Source organism: Cervus canadensis, chromosome 11 (assembly GCF_019320065.1).
Source record: "Cervus canadensis isolate Bull #8, Minnesota chromosome 11, ASM1932006v1, whole genome shotgun sequence".
In the NCBI taxonomy this organism is placed as follows: Eukaryota; Metazoa; Chordata; class Mammalia; order Artiodactyla; family Cervidae; genus Cervus; species Cervus canadensis.
The window spans coordinates 71,321,887-71,343,487 of NC_057396.1; the positions used below are offsets into that span (position 1 = coordinate 71,321,887).

The window sequence follows — 21,601 nt, forward strand, 5'->3', positions numbered from 1 at the left end:
TCTAGAATTACCGAGTAGTGAACCCAAGAAATCCTAGAAATGTGACCTTGTTCTAAGGTCAGAGAGAGGGGAAAAGGAGCCCACGCACCTTGGTCCAGAGTGAGGAAGCCCCCACGCACGGCACCTCGGGGCTCTCTGGCTGCCTCCCTGGGGGCAGGAACCCCGCAGCCAAGGAAGGGACTTGCACCCAACAGGTCTGGGCCAGTCCTGCAGGGTGGCGGCCACGACTGGCAATGTAAGAAGCACAGGAATGAAGGCTGCTCAAAAACTTTCTCAGTGCCTCCTTGCTAGTGGGTACGTTGAGAAGAACACAGGATCAATACAGAAGCCACTTTTCTGGAAGAAATCCTGTGCTTTCAGGAGTCTGGGGTGGTCCCACTGGATACTAACGGGCACATCAAAGTGGAACCATACTAGAGTGCCCACCCCCTCCTCAGGAAGGCCAACCCCGCTACCCCAAAGGCCACCCGCCCCAACAATCAATAGCACAGAAGACAACGTCAGTTCTTCTCAAACAGTTTAATAGCAAATAAACAAAGAAGGTACCACACTTGGCAGATACAAAATGACTTTTTGTCCGTGTGTCTGTGCAATTAAAACAGATTTAGGTTCCCAGTTGGGACAAAAGGAAAAACACACAAAAAAGGAAGGAGATTCCTGTTAAACACATACTCCCTTGCTCCAAACTTGTAACAATTTTTTTTTTCTTTTTTAATCCACTACACAAACTCTGTGATCAGGTCAGAAAAGCGACAGGGGCTCTTCTTGCCTTTTTTTTTTTTTTTTTTAAACCATTAAAGTAAAATCCATAATTTTCTACATAGTACAACACAAGTTCACACAAAAAAGACATTTTCTTTTGCAAATCAAAACAGAAAGAAAGGAAAAGCTCAAACAAGGTAAAGAAAAAGCATTTCTACGGCTGAATCACGACTTTGAGTTGATTGAATCCCGTTGTTGCTGCAGAACAGACTGTGCGTTTGGTCATAGTGGCAATTTTTTCTCTTCACATTGTGAAATCACTTTACATTGTTTTCTAGTAGAAAAGGCAAAAAACTGTACAAAACCCCTAGTGTTAAATACAACGTTTGTACCAATAAAAAACTCACACAGGTTTGTCTCCAAAATGTAAAGTTTCTTTTTTTTTTTTCTTTTTAAATTATTCACAAAAAGCAGCTGGAAATCAGAAAGGCAGCTGCCGCTCCAGGGTCTCAAATCCATTAAAACCACCACAGAACAATTAAAACAATCAGAGAGAGAAAAAGGAAAAGGAAACAACGTCCAACGTTTGGCATTTGGTTTTATCCACAGGTTTTCCCAGAGCTCCTCTTGGAATTGAAAGCAAAATGTATTGGCAAACATGGGTTCTGAACACAGGAAGGGGAGCCTCGGCGCCTTCCGCCCACAGAGGCCGCTCTGTGCAGTCAGACTGTGGGGTGCGCGGCGGTCTCGCTCAGGCTGGGGTTCCTGGCCTCCTTCCATCCACTCACCCCTCTGAAGAAATTAAGCAGCCTACCATCCTCTGGGCCTCCACCTGGCCCCCCTCTCCTCCAGGTAAGGGGGGCCCCAAGCTAACACTAGGCCGCCTGCCTGGTCCCGGGGCAGAGAGCCTGCCGAGACCCTTCCTCATCACCCGCAGCGTGGATGATGCAGACAGTGCTTCTACCATCCCCCCCGCCCCCCGTCCCTGGCCCCCCTCTCCACCCCTCCCTGGACAGCCCTACTTCCCAGCTCGCTCGCCCACCAGCCGCTAGGGCCTGGGTGGAAGCTATCCCAAACGCCGCCCCCTGCAACCTCTGACCTCCACAGACCCACCCCGCGACCTCGCGTCTCCTCTGGCCTCGCCCTTCGCCATGCACATTCTCACTCAAGTCCCTGCAGACCCTGAGGCTGGACGGTGCCCCGAGAGAGGAGGGCAGGCTCCCCTCAGGGAACCAAGGACCGGGGCCTGCCTGGCACCCGGGGACAGTAGCTATTTGGCTCTTCACCCAATTCAAAAATATAAACACAAAAAACCGCCCTGACCCCCACCCCACCAGCTAAGCAAGAGCAGAGCTGCAGTGAAGAGCAGTGGGGCGGCGGGGGCCCGGGCTGTAAACAGTGTGAAGACTGCAGTACTGTGCTTCTCAGCTGCTGCCGAGCGCACGCATGCCCTCCTCCGAGCGCTTGGGAGCGCCCTCCGCCTCCGGGGACCCCTAGCGCGCTCAGCCTCCTGCCTGCCCACAGCCACCCTCTGCGTGCGCTCTCCCTGCTCCTGCGCCTCTCTGGAACCCCCTTCCCACCCGTCTCTGAGCAGAGCAGCCGGCCCGGAGGCCCCCCGAGGCCTGGAGGCCATGTGAGGAGACAGTCTAAGTGCACAGGCAAACGCTCTAAGGGCAATAGAGGAGAAAGTTGCCACTTCAAAATAAAACGATACAATCTTGGAAAGAAAAAAAAAATCAACCCACAACAATTTAAAACAGCTTCTTTGAAACCCTTTTAAATCGGTCAGTTTTTGCACAAACTATAGAAAACAGAGAGGTGAAGGTGATATATACGAGGGTGTGAAGAAACAGCAGGAGACATGCAGAGCTTGTTTTTTCTGGGCATCATCTCAGTAGGAAAGGAAAAAATTCAAAACAAAAACAATACGAAAACAAAAACAATGGAAGTATCACATTTTGCTGTGGAGACTGCAGGAACAGGTGTGGGGGCGGGCGCAGCGGGGCTGGGGGCAGGGGGACCCACAGACCCTCTGCCCTCTGCAAGGGCAGAGCCCCGGGAGCGCGGGGGCTGGCCTGGGGCCCAAGCTGCAGCCGGCGGTCAAAAAGGAAAAAGGGTTCAGGGGTTTTCTGCAGTTGAGAACTCAGAAAAAACAAAAATAGGAACACATGCGGTCTCCTCAAGCCCTACAAACTGTATCAGCAAAATGTGCTCAGGAGCCTCAAAGGTTTTAGCGACATCTTTTATTTCATTGTTTACTCCAAAGTTGTCTTTAAAACTACGCACACAGAGAAACGAAGCCTAGGAACGGACTGGCTGTGTGTCCACAGAAATACAAACACCACGCGGTATGTGCTAGTAGGGCTGCTCTGAAGACAATTACAAAGGATTGGAATCACAAAATCAAGTGGTTATCTTATGAAGTTCTAGAAAAATAGATTTTTTTATATTCAAATGCAAGTTTAAATATTTCCCCTTCAGCAGTCGTTCTAGCAAAACCAATTTGGCAGCACAAAAGAAAAAAAAAGGAAAGAAAAAAGAAAAAACAAAGAAAGAAACAAACATAATAAAAATACACGTCAGCATCAAAGGTCAACACAAGGTCAAAGGTGAGAGTTCAAGCATCAGAGAAGCTGAAGAGACAGGGGTTTGGACGATGTACTTGACGCCACATCGACATGCTTTAGGCACAACGATGAACAAACGGCAGGAATCTAGAAAAAAAACAAACCAGAAAGAGGGAGACCCACTGAGTTACACAGAGCAATGCATCCAAACAGAGAGAGAGCGGGACACTCACTGTGTGCGGCCCTGAAATGCGCAGGCGGGCAGGGGGGGCGATGACGCGACCGTCGCACATGCTAACAGTGGACACAGGGGAAGTCAAAAGGACACGGAGGACACCAGGAGGACATCCGACTGCCAGAGACAGGGGGAGCCCAAGGCTTGGATTTCCCCAGAAGCGCCCAAACGCATCCGAAAAGCAGCTCTGCTGCGGAGCAGGGCCTCAGCCTTTCGTCCCACTCCCGGTCGAGACTCAGGGAGGCAGCTGGAGCTGCTGGCCGGGGCGGGGGCGGGTAGAATTCTTTGGGGGAGAGGGCCAGAATTTCTCCCCCTTCCCATGGGGACGGCCCTCTGTTGCCGGAAATCCAAGCTCTTAGCTTCCACACGGGCCCTGGCCACTCCTGTGGGACCCAGGAGACAGTGTCTGGCTGCATTCAAGGCAAATCAATTTCATGATGAAACCCAAGGAAGAAACAAAACTACAGCAGAAAACACATTTATGTAAGTGAAACCCCCACACAACAGAAAAGGATTGCTTAAGACTAGACTGCGAGTCCCCCCTCTCCGAGCTGAACCCTCTGACGCCGTGAGACTGGCAGGGGGAGCAGCTTCTACACACCGCCACCTTTGGCCCGGGGAGAGAGCTGTGCTCCAGGGCAGCACTGCTGTGGGAATTCGGGGGGAGAAGCGCCTGGGCTCCCCGGCTGCACCGAGGTGCGCACCCCTTCTGGAAAGGAGAACCCACAGCAGGTATGAAACCTCAGGGTCTGGTATCAGAGGCAGGCTGATTACACCTTTAACTTTCATGCCAATAGCGAAGGGGTCCCTGGAGCCCAGGACAAACAGGTATGCAAATAACAGTGAAACGGGGGAGGAGGGAGGGAAAGGGACAAAGGTGGGCGCAGAGTGGAGTTCCGGGCTTTGGAAAACCCCACGCGGGCCAAGGAGGAAGACAGAACAGAAGGTGAGCGGTCACAGCACCGGCAGCAGCCTGGGGAGCACAGCTCTCTCCTCCGCCAATTCACAGCGTTAACTCCTCCCCCGCGGGCGGGTTGGCTGGGCTGCAGACGGCCACAGAAAGTCAGTAGTTTCAATCATACACAGCACCCTGTGTGTACAACAATCACATTCTGGATTCTACAAAATCCTGGCCTTTTCCAGAGATATAATTTAGGTAATAAATATTCTCCACCCCGGAGCTGTATAAAACTTCTATAAAAATAGAAACGACATTCTTGGTTCCAGCCGGTTGGGATTCAGAACAGCGCCTCCCCAACCTAGCATTTTTTTCTTTTTTTGTTTTCTTTTTTCTTTTTTATTTTTATTTTTTGCATTTATTTAAAAAATCCCATCATGACCCTGGAAGCCTTTGGAACAGTTTTATCCTTGAAACACAGGACACATTTCTCCCAGTGCGCGGAATTCAAGTTTACGTGGTTCAGCTTAAGAAGTATGTTTCATGTTTCTTAGAGGACAACAGACCCAAGTTATCACTATGAGAAGGGAACAGCTGTCCCAGCTTCAATGGGATAATCCACCACCACCAACTACCTGCACAACAGCAAGACGGTCAATGCTTGTCTGAGGCCCGAGGACAGCGTGACAAGGAGCGCGCCCCCGTCTGACTGACAGCAAACCAACCCCTGTGATCGCGCCCCTGCCGCTAGGGGGCAGGGCTGACGTCTGCGAGGCTGAGGACCCCAGGCACTCGGTCCCTGGCCTTGGCTAAGGGTCATATCCTGACAGGGCCACGTTCCCGACAGCAGGTCCTTCCCGGGCCTCCCCACTAACAGCGCTTCTTGGAGCAGAGGCAGAGCCCCGAGGCTGTGTGGGTCACAGGCAAGAATGAGGCCTGTGGGAGGCAGCAGGGAGCTGACTGTAAGCACGAGGACAAAGGTGAACACGGTAATACTGAGGTAAATGAACACTAAACCCACACGGAGGCTGTAAACGTCTCCTCTGTCACCAAGAGCGGAGCACAGGGCTGGAGCGGTCAGGAGAGGGGCCCGCCTCCACTCAGACGCCACGCCGTCTCAACCAAGGAGGCTAACGCGGACTGCTTAATCCTTTTAAGTACTGAGTGCTGGCCGCCGGGAAATGCAGCACCAGCTCAAAGGGACCCTAGGATTCAGGTTGACTGAGAAGCAGGCTCTTCCTCCCCCAACTTGACGGCTTTTGATCACTCTGCCCAGGAGAGGTGCTCCCTTCTGCCAGATACCATAAGCCCTTCTTGGGTCTACCCTCACGGGAAAATGGTGGTTGGGGGTGGAAGTGACATTCCTTGCTGTGGTCAATTACAAAAAAGGAAGCCCGACAGTGGCTTCCCAAGAGGCCACCTTTAAAGGGACCTGGTAGACATGGGCCATGGTCTAAGGGTCTGGTGTTGAAATAAACGAAACACGACCTCTCTGACCGGCTTCTTCCTCCTAAGAGCCACCAGCCAGGAAGGAAGGGCCAATCCAACAGCAATGGCTGGCTGGGTAACGGATGACAAATCCCTGCTTTTTGCATGTCAGGCTAATTTAATAGGTGCTTTATTTCCAGAGACTTGTCAGCCCCTCCTTAGGTAAGAGGGGCAGAAATCCTAGATGAGAATCTAAAAAATCGCTGGCAAGAACGCAGACTTTCCACCGAAGGCGGCTACAGAGGAGTTTCAGCCTCCAGCTCCCAGGGCTGCCGGGTTCCAAGTCACTCTCCCTCTCCAAAGCCAATCCTACCTGCTCTGTCCCCAAAAAGCTCTTGGGTATCAGTTCTCACATCACCCACTCTCGTGCTCAGGAAGATTCTGGGGGTCCACTTTCGTCTGACTTCGTCCTCTCTCTTGGGATAGTTTGGGGCAAATTCTGATCCTCTTTCTTAATGTTTCTCCATTTCCCCTCCTCCCCCAGGGCAGTTTGATGTTGGTCCTTCTCAACACACACTGGTTACAAACACAGCAAACTTTTAAATAAAGGAAAAAAAAAAAAACAACTCAGGATATGGCACCTAAACTCCAAAGTAAAACACTGGAAACCAAAGCACAAACTTGTCCTCTGTACGAAGCGCAATTCCCACAGAAGGCAGTAGCCGAGTCTTCAGGGCAAGCTGTGCCTGCGAGAGTGGCAGGGATCAGGGTCCAGGGCTGTCAACACACAGCCTCAGGGCTTCGAATCATTAAGGGTGCTCCTCCCCCACTTACCAGAAGACCCTCTCACTCCAGTCTCAAGAGGGGAGCACGCTCAGTAGGGCTTGCTATCGTTCTTCGAACGTTTGAGCTGCACTTTAAGCCGCTTCATGCCAATCTGAAAGCCGTTCATGGACTGGATGGCAGCTTGAGCCGAGACAGGATTGTCGTAACTTACAAAACCTGTGTGTCCAAGCGGAAACCGAGTGAGGGGCGTGAGGAGGCACGGACAGCCTCAGTCCTCCTTATGCAACAGGATCCTTACATGAGCTGAGTTTCAAATCTCAATTTTTCTCAGCAGGAAGAAGACTTCTTGAAATTACATCACATGAAACAAATCAGGTTTCTAACAGTATCAGCTGACATCTACACAGTATCCTAAAGTATTTTTTGGCCAAGCCATTTTCCATACATTATTTTTACCTCTGGAGCGACAGTGTGGGTACAAATCACCATTCCCACTAGAGAAATGAAAAAATAAACTGAGGCTCAAAATGAGGTAATCTACTCAAAGCAAAGTTAAACTAAAGCTAAGCAAAGTCAAACTCAGCTCTTCCTGCTATCAGCCCCTTCTCTTTCTTGTTCACTGGTAAAAACACTTAACCCTCCCGATACCAGAAGAAACACCAGCATACCGAAACACTTGCTCAGGTTTGTCTGCTTGTCTATAAAAACCTTGGCAGACACGACATTCCCAAAGGGCATAAACATCTGCAGCAGGTCCTGGTCTCCGAACTCCTGGGGCAGGTGGTAGATGAACAGATTGGCTCCTTCTGGACCTGCAAAATTCCCACTGATTGACAAAGTATTTGGGTCAAGCACACTCTTCCCCCTGCACCAACTGAGTCCCATTCCCACCTGTGTTAACGCCCTCAGCATCCCCAAAACACAGAAACTTGTCTGGAGAACTAAGCAGACTCTCCAAACACAAGCAGGGAGCTGAAGGGCGATCACCGACACAGGGCCCTGCCCTCTTTACTGTCCACCGTTCTCACACTCTGTCTCACCGACAGAGGCCAGAATCTGACCCTGTGGGAGAATGGCATGCTGGCAAGGAGCAGGCAGATTTGCATTTGGAGCAAAAAACAGTAGCAAGAGATTCTAAGTAAAATGGGTTTCAAAAGAGTGCCTATGGAGAAGGAAATGGCAACCCACTCCAGTACTCTTGCCTGGAAAATCCCATGGACTGAGAAGCCTGGTAGGCTACAGTCCATGGGGTCGCAAAGAGTCAGACATGACTGAGCTTCACTAGGCAACTATGACTGTGATAACTTCCTGTCAAAATGGGGCATAGGACTGTCTCAGCTTGGAGAACAGACACTGAATTGGAGGTATTTCTGAGTTCCAAGTTCTAGATCTGAGTCTTGTATGATTAAAATCTCAATTAAAAAAAAAAAAAAAAACAACTAAAAAAAAAAAAAGAGTGCCTAGAAACTAGAGGGCCAGCAAAGAGGTCAGTAGTTGCCAGAGGCAGGTGGGGGCAGGGACTGCCTAGGAAGAGACATGAGGGAATCTCTAGGGGTCACAGAAGTGGTCTACACCTATGGTGGCAGTAACGTGTCAGGGATCACAGAGCTATATTCAGCAAAGGGTGAATTTTACCATATGTAAATTGGGCCTCAGTAAAAATGTATTTTTAAAATACACGCCTATGATAAAAAACTGGACTTCCCTGAAAGCCCAGTTGGTAAAGAATCCGCCTGCAATGCAGGACAACCCCGGTGCAGCAAGATCCGCTGGAGAAGGGACAGGCTCCCCACTCCAGTATTCTCGGGCCTCCCTTGTGGCTCAGCTAATAAAGAATCTGCCTGCAATGTGGGGGAAGACTCAGGCTTGATCCCTGGGTTGGGAAGATCTCCTGGAGAAGGGAAACACTACTCACTCCAGTACTCTGGTCTGGAGAATTCCACAGACTACATCATCCACGGGGTCGCAAAGAGTCGGACACAACTGAGCGACTTTCACTATATATGATAAACAACTCAGCTCAAAAACAGAATGTTTTCCTCTTCACCTCAAGGACTTCCCAACCAAAGGAAAGTTTTAAAAAGTATTTTTACTGGAGTATAATTGATTTACAACCTGGTGTTAGTTCCCGCTGTGTAGCTCAGTGAATCAGTGATATATATATACGTGCATATCCACTCTTTTTAAGATTCTTTTCCCATACAGGTCATCAGAGTACTGAGGAGAGTCCCCTGCGCTACACAGCGGTACTTACTAGTTGTCTGTCTGATGTATCTCAGCGTGTCTATGTCAATCCCAATCTCCCTATTTACCCCTCCTCACCCCTCTTCCCCCTTGTAAACATGTCTGTTTCCTACATCAGTGACTACTCCTGTTTTGTAAATAAGTTCATTTGTAGCATTTTGTAAAGACTCCACATGTAAGCAGTATCATATTTATCTTTCTGTGCCTTCCTTCCCTTGGTGTGATGATCTCTAGGGCCCATCTATGTGGCTGCAAACGGCATTGCTTCATTCTCTTTAATGGCTGAGTGACACCCTGCTGTATACATGCACCTCATATTCAGAGAAGAGTTTTATCACCACTGCAGCCTGGCCAGCCTCCAGCCGCCTTGGCCTCCCTGCTGTCGTCAGACGCTACGGCACACGCTGCCTCGTGGTCTGTGCGCTTGCTGCCCCTCCGCCCCATTCCTCTCCTTCCTCGAGATACACACATGGCTCGCTCCTTCCTTCCCTAAGGTCCGCGCTTAAACGTCAACTTGGAGAAATCTCTTTCTATGTAAAATGCTATCTTTCTGGCACTCTCTATTCCGCTTTCCTGTGCGTTATTCTTCAGAGCGCCACTGGAACACCTCACGCTTCTGCTCACTGTCTGTCTCCAGAGTTCCAACAGCTCCCTCTCTACACAGCCCAGGGCACGCGGTAAATGTCCAACTCAGAGCAGGGAGGATGTGCTGCACCGGGACTCCTTGGGGCTAAAGCAAGAGAGGGTGCTTGCCTTTTCCTACATAAGCGCTTAGAGCTTGCCAGCTCCTGGCTATGAAAATCCGTCAAACAGGAGCACAGAGATGTCGGCAGGATTTCCTATACTTACACAAACCACCTTCAGGCCTCCTCCTGCTTAGGAAGCCCACTTTCAGACCTCTTTCTGCTTAGAAAGCCTCTCCTGAATTTAATACTGTGTCAAAGCACATACTCCCCACTCCATCAACCCACAGGCTGTAACTCTGTCTCACCGTCCTTCGGTTTGTCCTCAATTAGGAAAAGCACAGATGAGAAAGTGAGGAAAATGCCAAATGACAGAGCTAAAGGGGACACCTAGACAGAAGACATCCTCTAGCAGATTTGTGAGAGAGAAGACGTCCTCTCAAAAACAGACTGCCAAACACTATCAGACACAACAAGGCCGGTATGTCTCTTCATCTGAAAGCTGCAGCCCCACTCGAGGAGGGCATACAGATGTCCTGATACGACCATGACCAGAACGCATTCCAAACGCAGACCGGCTTCTCAGTGCACCCTTGACAATGCCAAAGGCCAGTGCCGGCCTGACCACCTACCCGGCCTTCCCGGGCTTTGCCCTGCCTTCCGGCGCTGCTGCGGAGGCTGTGCCCGCCCCGCCCTGACCCCCGTCTCCCCACTCACCTTCCTTCTGGCTCCCAGCGGCACCAATACTCTGCTGTGTCAACAGGTTCTGGTTGTACAGGGTGGGGAGCGCTGCGGCCGCGTACTGCTGGATCCCCGAGTAGGCCTGCGTGAGGGCCTCCATGGTGCTCCCGGTGCCGTTGGAGAGGCCGCTGCTGCCCAGTCCGCCATTTAAAGCAGCCATCCCTGGGGGGGTGGGGGGTGGGGGGCGGTCAACAAATCGGAAAGACTCAACTGACACGAAAGACAAACTCCAAAGTACACCCTGTCATCTCATCCTCAGCCTCTCCCGGAGAAGGAGCAGCCATCTGACGGGTCAGGTCTTAGGACACTCACCAGGGCCCATGGCTAATGGGGACATTTAAAGCTGCCACACCCAGAGGCAGCTCATCCTCCAACCTGCGCAAGAAGTGATACCACTGACACGTGACTTGCCCCACTTCTTCTCTGGATTCGCTACCATTTTCTCCTAAGAACTGGAATGTGGTAAAATAACAGTCCCAGGACTGGGGACTGAAATGAGTCCATACACTGTATGACAGATGTGGGCAAATCCTATCATCAAGATAGCCGCTAACATTTACTGAGTGTGTACTATGTGTCAGACACTGTGTTACGTGATGTGCTCAGCACTTCACTTGTATTCTCATTTAACTTGACAACCCTCAGAGTAGTCTAGTCCCACTTCACAGACGAGAAAATGCCCTTAGAAAGGTGGTCTTAAGGTACAGATAGTTAACAGACAGGGTCAGGTCTGACTCAAAACCCCACGACCATCTCTATAACTTCACTGGCCATCCCGATCATTCACTCTAAGTGTCCCTACCAGAGCAGTTTAAAACGTGCTACCTGCACAGAGCGACCGGATGGCATCCAGGGACCGGCCCTCACCTGCCAAAGAGCTGACGTTGAGGCCTGCCGTGGCTCCGGCCAGTGTCTGCAGGGCTCCGAGGGAGGCGATGGGGTTGACGGAGCTGCTGCTGCTGGAGCTGGGTGAGGACCCTGCTGTCAGACACCCACCAGTCAGACTGAGACCAACACCTGCCTTCTCGCGGCAGCAGGCGCCAAAGCACAAGCTGGATCACTCAACTGTTCATTCTCTTTGTAAGGAGGCTTCCAGTTCCCACCCCCCGCCCCACTCGCCCCAGTTAATGATTCTGGTAACAACATGTTCTTGCGGTACACAGAAGTGATGATTGCAACAAACTGAAAACTATGAGAGAGCTCTTAATTCAGAAGACATTTGAAACTTTACTGTTCATGATCTGACCCCTTTGGAAATGGGTGTTAACTGTTCTCCAGAAGGACACAATCCTCACGTGGGGCTCTGCCCAAAGCCCGCAGGCCCGGCCCCATCCCATGCTCACCTGAACTGGTGAGCACGCTGAGAGGACTGCTGGACGTGGTGAGGGCACTGGTGCCGCTGGGTGTGTTCTGAGCGGCACTCGCTGCAGCGGCTAGGGCAGCCAGGTTCTGTAACTGCATTGCATTTAACCCTGCAACATCCAAAGCAAGCCATCAGCCAGCAGATAAGAGTGCCCTATATCCACTCCAGCAATGACCGTGCGGACAGGCAGAAGGCTCATCCCAAAGAGGAACTGTTCTAGGTATAAGCCTTACAGGCAATATTACAGAGCTCCAAAAAGACTCAGATACCACTCAACTCATTAAGAAACTTGACATTTCCTCAGGTAAGACATGTCTAATACAATAGCAGGCCAGCCCAAGTGAGTGAGCATTAATAAATGGATGGGCAATGAGGAAACGAGGGAAAAAGGGCTGGGTTCTGTGGTCTACCATGGAGCCAGGCAGATTGAGGAGAACAGTGCCAAAGCCTGAGGCAGAGAGTGAATCTGTATCTGAGCCCCTCACTCGTACTTTACAGGGGATCTGTTCTCTGCAATGGAGATGAACCAAGCAGAAAATGCAGCAGAGATCCAGAAGACCATGGAGGAATGACGTGAAAACTGCAAGAGTAGAGAGAACAAAGGAAAAACCACCGCCTGAAAAGCAGGTTAATCAGAAAAACAAGAGAAAACAAACACTGGGGAAAAGACCTCCAAGTAGAACCTAGCGACACTGGTAAAAGGAGAGCAAAAAATCTGAACTGCACCAGCAATGTGCACCAAGAAGGTGCGGCAAACGACTCACTGGATAACGGAAAGGCAGATGGGTAGGGGTGGAGAACTGACGAGAACAAACAGGCTACAGCACAGATTTAAAATCTAGCAACTTTCTGAAAACACAGCAACCTTTGAGTCCCTGGGACAAAAAAAATGAAACTATCAAGCTTTCTCAGTGGCGCACTGCACCTTGCCTAAGACTAGCCCTTCCTCAGATGCACCTGCCGAGCCGGATTCCACCGATGGAGGGGCAGGGCTGGGCAGCTCTGGAGTGGCCCCGTCCCTGCCTCGGGTTTGACTGTGGAGCCGCCTTTTGTGAACAACTCTGGTATCTGTAAATTAAGTTTCTGGTGTGTGTTAACACCAAAAACAGTAATTACCTAAGGAATAACATGTATAAGACACTGACTTCCAAGGTTCTAGCAGCTGTAGGGCAAGCCACACACACAGAAGCCAACTTAGACTTTTCTTCTGAGAACCATTGGAAAAGTCACTTTATTGTGGAAATAATTCCTGCAATTTTCTCCTTATCAAAGTGGTTGCAGACAGTCTGCAGGTACTAACAGCTCTTCTTACTAAAGACTTAAAGGGGTGGGGAGCAGCAGACAACTGCAGAGCAATATGACATCAGTAACTAAAAGAGCCTCCTTCGAGAGAAAAGGTAGTTGAATCCCAGGATGTTCATCTTATATCAGGTTTATGTAATGAGTGGGAAAAAAAATTTGTTTTTTCTACATGAAGAGTAGAAAACTCTCAAGACTGTTGTTAGCTGCGTCGGTTGGCTTGGCTGCTGCTGCTCCTGCACAGCAGCGAAACACTTACCTCCCATCGGGTGGAGGCTGCTCAGGGTGTTGAGGTTCCCAGAGGAGGCAGTCTGCTGAAGGAGCTGCAAATAAAGCTAGACATTACACCAAAAAACAGAACAAGAGTGAGAGTGAGGGCTGGCTCTGCGTCTGGGATAACTCTACAGCACAGCAAAGCGAGAGTGCAGAGGCCCCGAGAGAAGAGCCCAAGCCAGCACAACAAAAACACGAGGCTTGCGACAGCACAGGACAACACAGCACAGCGAAAGCCGGGCCCAGGAGACAGCTGCTGGCCGAGCGCCAAGCCAGGCTCGAGGCCCCGGCAACACAGCGCCGCACGGCAGAGGACAGCGCGAGAGGAGAGACGGGCTCAACCCAGGCAGCCGGGCAGTCCACCTCCAGGAGTGTCTGCAGACGGGTGGCTGCCACGTCTGATTTCTCTCCCAAATTCTCCTTGGTAGGTCCACACACCTTATTTTGTAGGCTGTTCTCATCTGGAGGCCGAATTTCTACTTTAGCCAACTATTTAAAATACCAAATGGGACCATTTCAGGCTCTTTCTTGGAGTATCCTTTACCAGCCACGATGAACTTGTGACTAGATCAACCTCGTCGTGATTAGAATACTATGCATTCATCTAGCCCCATTCATCTCACTGTTGCAGATGACCAAATGATGGCTCAGTCCGCATTCATCCAGGGAACATTCTCTTTCAATGAGTGTTCCGTAACTAATAAAACAAGAACACCTGTCTATGAGCTACGAATCTCCACGGCCTTACCCTGTACCTAGCAAACTGCAACCCTGATCTAAGCAACCTGCTGAAACCTTTTGTTCCATTCAAACCCAATCAATGAATGGCTGGTATTCTTGTTTCTGGATCTCTTGTTCAATCTGTTATCCATTCCTATAAACATCTGACCTGGCTCCTCTGTCATCATGAATCTCTCTAGTCTACAGGCATTTCAGGGAAGTTCACAAACTTCCAGAAGCAGAATGAAAGAATGTACACACATAGAATTTTATCAGCTTCTCAAAGGCCTCCACAACCTCGAAGATTTAAGAACTACTGCTCTAGTTTCAAGTTCACACATTCTAGTACGTCCTAATTAATGATGACGTGCTATCACACAGTCCATTCACTCTCACATGTCTTTATTTTTGTGTTCTTAAATACCCTGGCCAATGAGCTCAGTCCCAACTAGTGGACTGTACATACTGTACCTGGCACTTTACTTCCTCCCTAAAAGAAACCAGCTCTTAGGGCGGGGATCACGTTTAACCAAAACAAAGAGGCCACAGCTCTCAACATATACCATCATGTGCCTGCTAGATGTGGCAGTGACAACAGAAAGATGAGTCTTCCCTAAAAGAAGGCTCCAAACTCTCTAAGAAAAGCAAGCACACATCACGGAGATAATTTTCAAAGCATTATCATTCTGGCAGAAGACTAAAATCTCTGAATTTTCTCAACTTTTAAGCAATGTTCTAGCACCAAGGAAAAATTTAATCTGCAGAGATATAACAACCATCTAGGTCTTCTGATTTCAGAGAAATACCAGCAAGGATAAACTTGGATTTCTTCTATTATGTTAGAAACATGGAACCAGAGGGCATCAAATTAGTCAAAACCCAGTACTGAGGGATAGAAATCACTATATAAAATAATATTTTAAAGGATGAGGAATGAATGACTATACTTCTGTGTGTGTATTTTTAGACTATCCATACTAATCTAGTGGTTTCACCGTTTATTTTCCTTCTTTGGTAGCTTCACAGATGACTTGTTCTTTCTGATTCAAAGACAAGACGGTTGTAAGCGTCTTGTGCCACCTGTGGTTCTTTTGAGGGCTGAAGCAGTGATAATCCCCTGTAATATACACTGCAGACCTAATAAATCTAACAAATTAGAGCCTGCTTTTGGATTACATGACTCAAACTTGACAAGAAAGAATTCAAATTAAAGGAAATCTATTTACTATTTAGTGAACTCAAATAAGACACCTGTAAAACTCATTTAATAATGTCCATGTTAATCTCTTGACCTCTCCGTCGATGGGAAAATCTATTATTATACTCTTCATGGAAGGCTCAGGAAGGATTTTATTGATGGCCTCTACATCTACTAGAGAGACAGATGGAGATACTTGGTAGCTAAGACTTCCCCAGTAATTTTATTTCTTGGGGGCAGGGACACATGTTTCTAAATCTTTGTATTAGGAAATTAGGATTTCACTCTAATTGGAGCAGAAGCTCAAGATACAACCAATGATGTGTGACAAGAGAGACTGAGCCAGTGCACACACGAGACTAATGTGACAAAGAATATCGTGTTGCCTGAATTTTTATGTAAAACTTGGATATGCTAAAAGTTGTGAGTGCCATTATATATGTTAGCTAGGGACAGCAGAAGAAGAAACAGCTGGGAGCTTGCACAGCCTGCAGAAAGCAAACCACAAAGACTCACTGCTAAATACTGGGGTCCAAGAGTATTTAGACCAGCAAGGTTTCCCCACACAGATGCCGCGCTGATTTGCTGCATCTGCTGCTGGAGCTGCTGGGCCATTCTCTTCTGTTCTTTGTCCTTCTGTGTATCAGCAAATTTTACCACCATGGGGGAGGAGCAACCCTACAAAAACACCAAAATCAAAGGGTCAAATTCCTCATTCTGGATGGAGGGAAACCCTCCATTCCAGTGCCACATAGGCCGCATTCTCATTTTATTAAGTGCCAAATGATTCTCCTCTTTGATAGACACAAGTGGCAAAAGGTAATTTAAAAGGGTTAACCAGTTGCAATATGCTAATTTTAAAGAAAGCACCAGTGTTTTAGATGTTTGGCTTAACTTTTAGGGCTTCCCAGGTGGCATTAGTGGTAAAGAACCCACCTGCCAATGCAGGAGAACTGACACCCAGGTTTGATCCCTGGGTTGGGAAGGTCCCCTGGAGGGGAAGAAACAGCAACCCACTCCAGTATTCTTGGCTGGAAAATCCCATGGACAGAAGCCTGGTGGGCTACAGTCCATGGGGTTGCAAAGTGTTGGACATGACTGAAGTGACTTAGCAAACAGCGACTTTGAGGGCGATCAGACGCTATGCACGCTGCCGGCTCTGGTGCGCCATGGCCCCAGCACGCTCAGGCTGAGGGAGCGTCCCCTTCGTTCGTCCGCCCCTACCTCCATGGTCTGCGCTTGGTGCATTGCCTTGATAGCTGTCTGTGCCATGGCTCTTGTTGTAAAAGTCACAAATGCACAACCTGGTAAGAGAAGAGTCAATAACTCGTCCATTCATTCCATGACTTATCTGACTGACATTCACTGAGCACCTACCATGTGCCCAAGTGCCATGCTAACAGTACAGACAGGATTCCTGCCTTTAGGAACTCATGATCTAGTGGGGAAGATGATGTGTTACAACAAGGTGATACATGCCTCAGTGAGAAATCAGGGAAGCACAAATAGGAGAGAGAGTGCTTGAGAGATAAAGGAGGAATCACATTCTCTAGTTTCTCTCGTGAAAGGCATGCTTCCATTTTGGCACAGAATCTCTCCAAGGACAGAAACAGAGAATTTTAATGCATGACACTTAGGTGCAGAGTGCAGATTCCTTGGGGGAACTGGGATCAGTCGACAGGAATCATGATGGGACCTAGAAACACACCACCATACTCAACCTTCTCCATCGTGACAGTATCACCCATGGTGGCTAGAGATCACTGGTTTCCACGGATTCAATTAAAAAGAGACTTCAAATTTAAGCTGAGTGCTTTTAAAGGTACCTCGGCTCAGCCCGTCGGGCCCCCTCAGTATCCGGCACTCCTCAATCTGCCCGAACGAGGAGAACATGACTCGGATGTCGTTCTCGGTGCATTTCTTGGAGATCATGCCGATAAACAGCTTCCTGTCTTCCACTGCTGAGAGAGTGAGGAGCAAACGCTGGGCCATCACTACAGGCGGCGGTGGGCACCGGGCCTGCGCCTCGTGACCTGCTGCCCTGACGTTAACATGCATTTTCCCCCATAATTCAGCACCTGCTCTTAAACCATAACTGGGAGCACTGAGATGAAACACAGTAGCTTCATGATCTTATGAAGGTTACGTAACCATTCTGTGCCTGTTTCCTCGTGTGATTAACAGAGCAAAGTTTACCTCAGAGGTTGCTACAGGTATTAAATACCAAGAACTCAGCATCTTGCCTCATACTTGGCAAAGTTTGCTCTCACTAGTAATACTGTTCTACCGAAGGATGAGTTTTCACACTTACCTGACATGACAAAAGAAACACAATACACATTCAGTGAATGTAACTGTCCACTTTCATATTCTGGTTATCTTCTTGAGGACTGAGTTTTCCTTCCTAATTTTTTAGGGAGGGAATTTCCTTAGTTCCCCTCCTTACTCTGGTTGATAAAAAACTATGCAGTTTAAAAGCATTCCAGTTCACTCTCAGATGTTCTTGTAATGTTTCCCCGTCAACTCTATTTATGTCATTTATTTACCATGCTTATTTTAAAGAACAATTCAGATGACAGATTACTTACAGCACTGAACCTCTATCTTCCATCAGACACAAAACTTAACTCAAAATGCATTAATTCTGAGTAAGTAATAAACTGAAACCATGAAACGCCTAGGTGAGTTGGGCTTGGTAAACTCCTTTACATGAGTCTTGGTAATGATTTTTTTGGATTAGACACCAAAAGCAAAGCAACAAAAGCAAAAAATAAACAAGTGGTGTTACATCAAATGAAAAAGCTTTTGCACAGCAAAAAACCAAAAAGCCATCAACAAAATAAAGAGGCAATCTACTGTATTTGCAAATCATGTATCTGATAAGGAGTTAATATGTAAAATGTATAAAGAACTTAAAGAACTCAACAGTAAAAGAAAAACAACTTGATTTAAAAATGGGCAGCTTCCCTGGTGGTCCAGTGGTTAAGACTCCATACTTCCAATGCAGGGTCAACAGAGACATAAAAGGTGCTCAATATCACTAATCATCAGGGAAAGGAAAATCAAAACCACGAGATATTATCTCATATGTCTGAATGGTTATTATCAAAAAGACAAAAAAGAACAAGTGTTGGTGAGGATGTGGAGAAAAGGGAACCCCTGTGCACTGCTGGTAGGATCTGTATGGTACAGCCACTGTGCAAAACAGTACAGAAGTTCTTCAAAAAATTAAAATTAGTACTACCAAATTATCCAGCAGTTCCACTCCTGGATATTTATCTGATGAACATGAAAACACTTACTTGAAGAGATCTATGTTCACCCATGTTTATACAGCAAAGGTACAGAAGCAACCTAAGCATCCATCAACAGATGAAGGGATACAGAAAAAGGGGTATTCTATACATACATGATTATTATTCAGCCATGAAAAATGAAATCTGGACATTCGTGACAACATGAATGGACCCTGAAGGCATTATGTTAAGTGAATTAAGTCAGAGAAAAATAAATACTGTATTGCTCTAATTTAAATATGGGTATTTCAAACAAAAAAACAATTGAGCTCATAGAGAACAGACTGGTGCTTGTCAGGGGCAAGGGGAAAGGAGGGAGGCAAAAAGGGTAAAGAAGGTCAAAAAGCATTAATAAACTTATTATATATAAACTTCCAGTTTTAAAATAAGCCACAAGGATGTATGGTGACTATAGTTAATACTGCATTGTACGTTTCAACATTGTCAAGAAAGTAGATCTTTAAAGTTCTCATCACAAGAAAAATAATTTTTTTAACTATGTATGGTGACAGATAACTAGACTTACTGCAGTGTCATTTCACAAAACACACAGATACTGAATCATCATGTTGTACAACTAACATGTTATATGTCAATTATACCTCAACAAAAGATCAATTAGTGCACAAGACAATCCAAATGCCATGAGAACAGCAAATACTCCAGGAGAAACCTCGTAAGGGGAGGACTTGCTCACGTGCTTGCTTACCATTGTTCTTCTCGCTGTCGGCAGGCTTCATCTGTATAGGATGATGCATCTAAAACGGAAGACATGTGAATATTATGATTACACACACTGAGGAAATTCAGAGACACAAATGAGGCCTCTAAAGGAAATACCAAAACTGAGCTTTAAGAGGTGTCTCTGGGGACCTCCCTGGTGACCCAGTGGCTAAGAATCCCCCTTGCGATGCAGGGACGTGGGTCTGCCTGCTGATCAGGGAACTAAGAGCCCACATGGCTGGCAGCAACTAACCCCATGCGCGATAACCAGAGTCCGTGCGCTGCAATGACGCACCCAAGAAAGGAAGAACTGTCTTTGAACTCACGCCTGCCTCATTATCTCTCAACAGAATCTCAAAATAGAATGTGAGTCAACAAGTCAAAATTCTCTTGGCTGAGAAGTACTTTCAATCTATCTTCTTTGAAACATTCCCTTTATTCCTCCTTTACATCAAATCCTGTGGCAGTCACCACTTCCCCCCATAAGTGTGTTCCATGTGTCAAAGCCACCACGGTTCCACTTACTAGTAGGAGTTTCTTACCCCTGGGAGGACCTTCATGTTGTGAAGAGCGTTCTGAGCTTCTAATGCAGCTTTTCGGGTGTAAAATGTAACAAAACAGCACCCTGCAATAAACAATACTTAATGAAATCAAACCAGTCCGTTGAAAGCAGATGATTTCCAAGAGCACTCCCTCCTCCAGGGATACACTGAAAGTCAAAAGCCAGGGCTGGGTTTATTCAAATAGGTGGGTGGGTGGGGAGAGGGGAGGGAGGGAGATGGAGAAAATCTAACAAGGAAGGAAAAAAAAAGATTTTCTACCATTTTCTTTACTGCTATCGTCACCTGGTTTTATTAAAATTCTTCTTTAGCTGCTCCTATAACTTCTCTGGGAAAGATGACCTTCCTTACAAAGGCCACAGAACCATGCCATTCCACCCACCCTCCCCGGAGCACTGAGGAGCGGGCGCCCGCCCTCCCCGGGGCGCCGAGGAACAGGCTCCCGCCCTCCCCGGGGCGCCGAGGGGCGGGCTGGGCGCGCAGACTCAGCCGCGCCCTCTTACAGCCTGTAGTCTACAGCTCTCGCTTTCTCAGGACAGGCCTTACACTGCAGCCAGTTTCTACCACACGCCCTAAACACAATTATCATTTACTAAATTATAAAATGACTTTAGAGCAAGGATCTCTTAGTATCCATTTTTTGGACTCCTGGTTCTCATCAAATGCAATTACATGTCCAACAGCACTTGACTGAGAAGACCCTGAGACTGTGCTCTGTACCTCTGCTGGGGACTGGAGGGCGCAAGTGTGTTTTGTAAATCTTAGGCCCATAGTCCCGTAAGATATGATATAGATTTCTTTTAAAATCACCCTGCAATTAAAATTTTAAATTACTGTATATTACATTGACAGTCATTTTCAGAAACTATAATACCTTTTATTTTTGGTTAACTATGCCACAAAGAGAAAATAATTCCTCAGCTCTAGACCTTCTGCTATTAAGCTGGTTTCAATCATGACAATCATGCTTGCTTACATCTGTACTATAGAAAAGCTTTCACAGAAAATTACTCTGAAATGGGTTATTTGGGAAAACAAGTGTATATCTCTGTGTGTCTAGGGGCAAAGCTAACACCTCATCTACTATCAGTCCTATAAACCCTCTCCTCTGCTGGGTATTTCTGGAGGCAGCTTGCCTTCCTTCCCCTGTTCACTTTGGGGCTATAACAAACAGGTGATTTACAAACAAACCCCTCCTAGTTGCTAAGCCACCCCAGAAGGCCTCTGTAACACTAACAAAAACCCACGAGTACCTAGACAGTCTTTCTCTCTTCACTTACCCTAGCTAAAATACTAAAAAACAACCTACATGGTTGGTTTACTTCAACTTTATTTCTGTCATTCCATTACCAAGATCAAATGAGACACTCACATGAGTCTGTCTCTTGAATTTACAGATCTTGAAAATGACTGCCCAAGATCCAACTTACAAATTATCCTTGTGATGTCACTCATGAGGATTTTATTTTATTGTTAAGCCATTAAACGTGTTTGGACTGGGAGATATAGCTGCAACAAAAAGACAGTCATATCCCCCCCAACACCACCGCCATGACCACAAGAGCATCCCGGCAATGAGACAGAGCATGCGCGTGACTGCAAATACACGTAAATTCCAAGCCCTTCCTTACCTTTGCTCTGTGGAGGGTTCTGGCTCCTGTCCCTCAGGACATTGATCTCATAGACAGCACCATACTGTTCAAACAGCTCCCTCAAGTCCTTCTCAGACCAGGTCCTTGGAACCTGGCCCACAAACATCTTGATAGCATCAAGATCCGGTTGATCTGGGTGGTCCAGGGTGCCGTTCATTTTCTTTGAGCTGTGTAAGATAAAACTTCTATTATGTATTCATGTTGTTTCTAAAAGAATCTTCTTTTCTTTAAAA

General features: G+C 47.5%; 1 protein-coding gene across 18 annotated transcripts in view; it reads right to left on the reverse strand.

Annotated features, from left to right (window-relative positions):
- Positions 1-500: 500 nt before the first annotated feature.
- Positions 501-21,601, reverse strand: part of CELF1 (CUGBP Elav-like family member 1) — a 66,476-nt gene continuing 45,375 nt past the window's right edge. For 7 of the 18 annotated variants that reach the window (XM_043481962.1, XM_043481964.1, XM_043481958.1 and 4 more), the window contains 13 exons: positions 21,348-21,535; positions 19,699-19,781; positions 19,143-19,191; positions 16,964-17,098; positions 16,362-16,441; positions 15,654-15,815; positions 13,206-13,281; positions 11,628-11,756; positions 11,152-11,265; positions 10,261-10,446; positions 7,285-7,428; positions 6,665-6,832; positions 501-3,416 (listed from right to left, as the gene is read on the reverse strand). In XM_043481962.1, the coding sequence (XP_043337897.1) occupies positions 6,705-6,832; positions 7,285-7,428; positions 10,261-10,446; positions 11,152-11,265; positions 11,628-11,756; positions 13,206-13,281; positions 15,654-15,815; positions 16,362-16,441; positions 16,964-17,098; positions 19,143-19,191; positions 19,699-19,781; positions 21,348-21,535 (1,474 nt within the window). In that variant the 3' untranslated portion in view covers positions 501-3,416; positions 6,665-6,704. Of the gene's footprint in view, positions 6,577-6,664; positions 6,833-7,284; positions 7,429-10,260; positions 10,447-11,151; positions 11,266-11,627; positions 11,757-13,205; positions 13,282-15,653; positions 15,816-16,361; positions 16,442-16,963; positions 17,099-19,142; positions 19,192-19,698; positions 19,782-21,347; positions 21,541-21,601 lie in introns of those variants that run through there. The other 11 variants (XM_043481963.1, XM_043481952.1, XM_043481953.1 and 8 more) reach the window with 11 other exon arrangements.